The sequence below is a fragment of the Neolamprologus brichardi genome, chromosome 22 (assembly GCF_056152115.1).
Source record: "Neolamprologus brichardi isolate AB-2024 chromosome 22, ASM5615211v1, whole genome shotgun sequence".
NCBI lineage: Eukaryota > Metazoa > Chordata > Actinopteri > Cichliformes > Cichlidae > Neolamprologus > Neolamprologus brichardi.
The window spans coordinates 20,748,775-20,756,104 of NC_142124.1; the positions used below are offsets into that span (position 1 = coordinate 20,748,775).

The following is a 7,330-nucleotide window of genomic DNA, read 5'->3' on the forward strand; positions in this document are numbered from 1 at the left end:
ACTGGCTTTTCTTCCTCGATTAAAGGGACTGCAGTTATTACAGCCTATTGAATTTCAGCAATATTTTAATGATTACTCAAAACCAACTGGTTTCTTCAGGCTGAGGAGCTAGGACCAGTCTACAGATTGCATTACACACAAATATAAAATTAACACAAATGTAATGCAGAAATTATCTTTAACTGTCACCTAAACATTTGTAGCATAAACATTAAAGGAAAAACACTCAAAGGAACACTTTCTTCCAAACACTTTACTTCCATCAACTTCAATTATAAAAAAGGGCAACAAATTAACATCTTCTTCTTGCAGTATGTGGTCAGCCAGTAATTTTCAATTATAAATGTCCATATCCAATGTCTCCGAATACTGAAAGGCCTTGTCAGCCACTATGATGTCTCCATCTTGTAACCATGTTTTTCAAGCTCCGCTCTGCAGGGAGGAAAAGAAAAATAGAAAGATCAAGTCAGCAGAGATGATTACAGGTGGGTGGTTGAGGCATAAGTACCCTCTGCTATTGATTGTAAGAACCATTAGGAGATGAGAAGAAAAAAAATATATAAATACTGCATAATGCATGCAGCTATGGATTTGATGATTACATATATAGACATATAGCAGCTGTGGCCTTTAACAATAATGATATCTTTAAGAAACAACTTAATAGTATGGCTATTGTAATTGGCCTAAATAAAACAATAGCATATAACTGTCTAAAGGGTACTCAAATAAAAACAAAGCAGCCATTTATCTATCAGCGGATACTGATTGCTCATAGATTTGCCAACTCCATTACATTTCTACTAAACTCAACATACCTAAGGTAATTTTGCACGTTACAAATGTTGTTCGTCTGTTGTGTTTTAGAGGCGTTTACATTTTTCTACACATGTGAAATATAAACGAGCCCTGCTGTCATAAAAGGTAATCCAAGCTACTGAAATAAGTATAAGAGCTACAAAACTGATACAAATCTCACCAGGCAAGTTCATTATTGGTTACTGCATCTTCCATGCTGCATTTAGATCAATGACTGAATTGCATGCATGGCTCCTAAAAGGCATTCTGGTGGTGTGCAAAGGCAATATGTTATATCAGGGGAAATTACTCACTATGTGCTACATATGGACAGCATATAAATAAAAATGTTAATTGTTTGATAGGAGTTTCTCTCTGCATAACCCATCAGGCTCTTCATGACCGATTACATTATATATGTGGTATTTCTAATTCATATGATGAGGATTCACAGTTACATTCATAAACAGAAATATAGTATCAGCAGTCATACATGTAGCTAAGTAATGATGTTGCCTATGTTGATATTTTTTGTTTGAAAGGGGTGGGTGGGAGGGGGGTAGGTAGGTCGTTGATTAAGTGGAAACCAGGGTAAAGTCTAAAAACTTAATTTAACTTTTGTTTCCTAAAAATTCACACCTTTCAAATTATTGTGCCAAAAGAATTCATTTTTTTCTGTTTATTTTCTGTGGATTTTGAACTTGAAGATGTTAAACTGTGGCCACTGTTTAAAATGCCTGTGGTTTAGAAACAATACTAATAGATAAACAGTGACTTGGAGCATGTTTGTAAACGATTAAACATCTGACAGAAACTCCACTAGGTTTACAAGTAACCGCTGATCGACCGCAATGCGTGTAATGTTATTCCTACAGGCACCACGGAAAAGTTTCCAGCGTCACCAGGGGGGCAGATTTCACCAGCTGTCCGATTCCCTGATTTTTCTTGACAGCCAAGAGATTTACTGGACGAGGTTTTGGGCCAAAGTAGTGCACTGTTTATTTGCAGTTTATGCATCAGAAATTGCTCAATGATCTACATTTTTCTGACACAGTTTTGAGAAATATTTGCAGAAAGAGAAGTTAAGATAACAAACACGGGAAATATTAGCAAGTCCTATTGTTTTTAATCAGGTATTGCTTGGCTATTTGCACACAGCCGGCTTGCCAAACATGTGAGATCGATATAAACCAGGTGAATGGTGTTTAACATAAAGGTGTGGTTTGAAATGAACTAGCTTTTAATTTAGGCAGGCATTTGAAGCAAAATCAAAAAAAGGTGCACAACAGCAGTTACAAAAACGCACCCCTGCTTTTAGAGCAACAGAAATTCAAATGTTAACACGTCAATGACCTACAAACGCAGAGCAGATGACTGAATTATTAAATATGAAACATCTGTGGATCAAATGTGGGTTTGTTCCATTTAAAATAAATAAAAAGACTGTGTCCCACATGTGCTAAAACAGAAAGATTATTTTCATTCAAAAACAGAGTGTATTTTTGTTGCTTCACCCTAAACTCGATCAAATAAATGTAAGCATAAAGATGGAGATATAGTATGACATTAAGGCAAGAAAGTAGACAGTAAGGACTTCATAAACTGTCACAGAAAGTCAAAAAGATATGCAAAAAAATTCTGATTATGCAAAACGTCTTTGTTTGTCATCGGACAGTTTTTCATTAGCTTTTAAGTGATTTGTGAGATTTTTTAAAAAAGTTTTATTTAATGAACAATTTCTGACTGATCAGATTACCTCAGCTGATTTGAGAAATCATCTTCTACGTTATCATCGTCCCAGTTGTCTTCCCAAACATGAGCGTCTTCGTCTTCATCCAGCCCTGTCCAGTCTGGGAAACATTATTACAGCTGTAAGCTTGCAATAAAACCTTAATATATAAGTATTTGCTCACCAGTTCTGAACACTTTAGCTTGTTGGTTTAGCTACATTGGCTGTGTAAGACAATTACTTCAAGTATACATAATATTTAAACAGCTAAGCGCAGTCAGTAAGTAAATTTTAGTGGTGAATTAAACTACTGGGAGCTCGGTGAAGTGGTGTGTTTGGTTATATCGGAACAATTGTGGCGTTTTTCTTCAAGCTAGCTCGCCAGCTAATGCTAAAGCTAATAGGCTAGGCTAGCTGAGTCACTGCAGCAGGACACAGCAAAGAAAAACGTAACGGACTCCAACAGATAATGAAGAGGGAAACAAGAACAACAACACCTCAGATAACATGTGAACTACTCACCCTCGGCTGGGAATTCTTCAAACTCATCATCCTCCTCCAGCAAGCCCAGATCTACGGTCTGCTTCTTGTCTGACATGTTAGCTCCGTCGGTGTGTTGCTGTTTGTTAATGAAGCCTCTTCACGCAGGAATTGTGGGAAGTTAAAGTTGATCGAGCCGGTTGCGGCTGCGCGAAGTGCACGCATGGATGGCATGATGACTGCACAGGGGAGCGCAGGAGGAACTGTGAGCCACGGCAAAGCGAGGTAAGGCAGGTTTACTCAAGAAACACTCGATGTAATTAAATTCAGTGTGATTTACAAACGCACACACAGGCAGTTAAGAACCAGCTCTCTGCCCTCAAATAGAAAGCAAAGACCAGTGCAGTAAGACACACAGAAACAGGTAGATATATCCGATGACATTTTTCTAACAGGTTTAATTAAAGTAGTGAGTAACCTGTTTAAGATAAATAAACGAAGTATTTTAAGGAAAATCCTTAATTTCAAGTTTGAACGCTTTTTGTTTTGTCTTCTTATCACACTGAGAGTAAATATATTTTTCAAATTTGATTTTTACCATTACCAGTACCGATCCAGCATTACAGGTACAGCTTCATCAGCTCTGCTAACATGTTTGCTGTGCAGAAAAAAATGTCCAAAATAAGTTTTGGTGTAAAGAATATTTATTTCACATTGTTATCCATTTCAGTCACAGTGACACTTTATTCCCTGCAAAGTGGTTCATGTGTTGGGGAATATTGCTTATGTATTTAGGATGCTCATCCATCCATTCATTTCCATCCTCCTATCAGGGTACTGGCTCTACTTCTGAGTATTGTTATTATGTTTTTTTAATTATTATTAATGGCCTGTTATTTTTTTCAGACAGTACATTTTACTTAAATTTGTGAGGAGCATGTTCTCTGCACGTGTCTCCTGGCTTGTAGAAGGTGTGTTTTATTATGACTCTTGTATTACTGCTTTCTTTACTCTTTAAAATTCATTTATTATTAATTTATTTATTATAAGCCAGTGTACTCCTAGCACTCAACCCAAACCCTAATGAATGGAATGAGCTGTGTGAAGATGGGTATCCAACATAAAATGTTTTCAAAAACACCAAGGATGAGATTTGCCTTGGGACTGAGCAGCGTGGACAGGATTAGAAATGAATACATCAGAAAGAGACATGTGCAGAGGAGGGATAGTGGATATACTGGACAAAGAGTGTTGAATATAGCTGCCAGACAGGAGGAAAACCCCAGAGATGATCCATGGACGTGGTGAAGGAAGAGATACAGAGGGTTGGTGAGACAGAGGAGGATGTCAGAGATAGAGATGGAACTGGGTGATCCGCTGTGGCAACCCTAAAAGGAACAGCTGGAAGAAAAAAAAAAAAGAGGTTTTGTTATGCTGTTTATGTTTCAGCATATTTCACAATATAAAAACATTTTAAAGCATAATGCAGAAAGCAGAATGCTCGAGGTAACTCTGAAATGGCTTCACTTTTTTTTTTTCAGTATAACTCTTTACATTTGCTTTATATCTGTATTTTCCATCCCCCCAAATATCAGCGATACCATTAGTCCCAAAAATCAAATATTTTAGAAATCTTGTTTTTCCTCTTTCTTGAATTCCTCCCAGCATGTTTCCCTCTCTCCCAGAAACACATTTCGCTTCCAGGCCACCACAAAAGCCCTCTTTCCTCAAAACATATGCACTCAAGTCACTCAAATGTTGTCAAAGATTTTTCATTTGGGAACAAATGCACATTGTAACCCATGCGGCCCGCTCAAATAATGATGCAGCAGCCACAGCTTAGGATGTATTTTAGATAAATGAGAGCGCACATTTACCACAAAACCACTTGTACCACAATGAAAATTGCTCTCCAGCTGTCATATGTTGACAGATGGAACAAACCTCAACTTAAGCTCTGCGCACTTATTCTATTTTCAAATTATTTTGTAATCATCCTAAGCCTTTACACATGACAATGCCACAACACTCAGAGGAAAGAGGAATAAGACACTGGCAAGTGTAGGAAGCTAATGCTGTTTGTTTAAATAGTTTCCCACCACTTAGTAGTAAAAATGCATTCATAAAAAACAAGTTGTAGGTGCTGAAAAACAAAACATCAAGCCCGCACACACGACGAGAACAAGGTCAGTAACATTTAACCACTACTGTCACGTGAAATAATGAACAGGACTTTCTTATTTATCCTTGTAGGGCTGGAACACGTTTTTTTTTTTAAATTTTTATTACCAATCAGTTAAAAGTTGTTAAAACATCCATCTATCCGTTTTCTGCTGCTTATCTGAGTGTTGGTTGTGAGGGAAAAGAGACACCCAGATCTCCGTCTCCCCAGCCAAGTCTTCCAGGGGGACACCAAAGCTTACCCAAGCCAACCAAGAGACTCTCTCCAGTGTGTCCTAGTTCTATCTCGAGGCCTCCTCCCTGTTGAACATCTTCAAAATGCCTTACCTCTGAGACATCTTTGTCACATGTCTGAAGCAAACCCATGCCAGGGATTTGTATGCCCTAGAGATCCCAGGAACTATATTATCAGGAGGAACTTGTCCCTGGCAGAGTCTTCTAATGTAAGTAAGGTAATTCCTCAGTTAAGTGCCAGACCAAGAGTGATTCAGAAGATCTCTGTGGACTGAAAATGTATGGAGCATGTTGCCTTGCCCAGACTGGGATTGAACCTTGTCCAGGGGAGTGTTTGTCAGGCAGTGTCTGGTGGCCTGGCTTTAGCTCATGGGATTGGGTCGAGCTCAGGCCTGAGGACTAACGAGGTCTGGGGCAGGGTATGGGTCTGGCGCTGCTCAGTCAAAGCCTTTGACTTTGGCAAACTGATCCTTGGTTGCTGAAACCGGTTCTTGTTCAAATTTGCTGCACAGAAAATTACCTGTTTGGAAATTCCTGAGCCCAAAGCCCAATTTACAAGCATGTAAGAAAAAAGAAAAGCTGCCAATCATCATATTTGAACTAACAGATCTTGACATTTGTGCTAGAAGTAATAAATTCCTAAATTATAAAAACAGCTGCAAGAAACCTGTTCCACGATAGAATCTGAGTAATATTTCTACCAAAAGTTTGTGTCCCTATGCTTATTTTAAATACCTAGCAGATTGATGGATCAAATTTACTTCAGCTACAATCAGCGAATGAAGACACAGGTTCATTCACCTTTCAGTTATAGAGCACTCTGAGCTGCTCTCCCTGAGGTATAGCGGATTCTGGCTCCCGTGTCACTCAATCTCAGGTGCAGGTGAAGTCCTGGGAAGTGGCCACAGCGTCCGCCCAGCATACCTGAGACTGCAGTTACAGCGAGCCTGGCGCCTAAAGTCTCTGTGTTCAGGAAAAATGGGAGGAGGTGGGGTTGTGGGGGGTCATAGAAGGGAGACACAGCGTGGCCTCCCCAGACAGACTCCACCACGACTTGTGTCTGAGTAGCAGCATCACATTTCTGTCCTTTCACAAAGCCCTCTGGGAAAGGACAGGTCGGCAGCCGCTATAAGCACACTGAAAGAGACAGAGCAGACAGAGGAAGACTCCAGCTGAAGCCTGCCCCTCTAGTCCGACATTCTGCTCCCTCCCTTCACCAGTGCTCCCTGATTCTTTATTACAGGCTTGGCTTATGATATGGCCTTTAGGCACTGCACAGTGAAAGGTGTGTGGATGGAAACAGATGGAGATTTACAAGAAAAGAGCAACATGCATGTTACCAAATAATCCAGATCACCTCCTGAAGATAACATGCATGATCTATTTTTCGAGCATGTCAAAAAAAGTGACAGAACTTTCTTTGACATGCTGGCTGACGGCTGTGGAGATAACCAGCTGGTGGTACTTGCTTTACCTGTGGATACTTTGTCTAGAGCACTTTTACTTGCAATTATACTTCATATTGTGACTTTTCCTTACCTTAAAGTGGAGACTTCCTGCAGTGCCACTCAAAACCGAGTGAGTACATATCTTAGAAACTGAAGCTGTCTTTGAGTTTGCGGATATGTGGAGCATTAGTGCAAATATTATCTTAAAGAAATACCGTGAGACATGCAAGGAGGTGATCATCATGGATTAAAGAGACTTAACCAACCAATTAATCAGGCAAATCCCCCCAAAACCTATCAATTCAAAAAGAAAAAAGAAAAAAAAATGTAAGCGTTGCTCTGAGGAAATCTCCACAGAAAGCAATATGCTTCCAGGATATGTCTGTCAAGATCCTGTATTAAATTTAATCCCAGCCAGTAAGTAAGTCTACTCCATTGTGCGTTGTGTGGAAACCCCATC

At 39.4% G+C, this 7,330-nt stretch overlaps 1 protein-coding gene across 1 annotated transcript; it reads right to left on the bottom strand.

Moving 5' to 3' along the window:
- Positions 1-238: 238 nt before the first annotated feature.
- On the bottom strand, positions 239-3,202 carry sem1 (SEM1 26S proteasome subunit). The gene is made up of 3 exons (XM_006787643.3): positions 3,050-3,202; positions 2,555-2,648; positions 239-432 (listed from the first exon to the last, which is right to left on the bottom strand). The coding sequence occupies exons 1-3, from the start codon at positions 3,123-3,125 to the stop codon at positions 390-392; spliced, it is 213 nt and encodes a 70-aa protein (XP_006787706.1). The 5' UTR covers positions 3,126-3,202; the 3' UTR covers positions 239-389.
- Positions 3,203-7,330: the final 4,128 nt, after the last annotated feature.

What these genes read in the sequence shown, in the direction of transcription:
- sem1 (XM_006787643.3), bottom strand. Translation starts at nt 3,125, where the DNA reads ATGTCAGACAAGAAGCAGACCGTAGATCTGGGCTTGCTGGAGGAGGAT. An exon ending in TGAAGAATTCCCAGCCGAGG is followed by an intron (nt 2,649 to 3,049) that starts GTGAGTAGTTCA and finishes AATGTTTCCCAG; the next exon opens with ACTGGACAGGGCTGGATGAA. An exon ending in GATTTCTCAAATCAGCTGAG is followed by an intron (nt 433 to 2,554) that starts GTAATCTGATCA and finishes TCCTCCCTGCAG; the next exon opens with AGCGGAGCTTGAAAAACATG.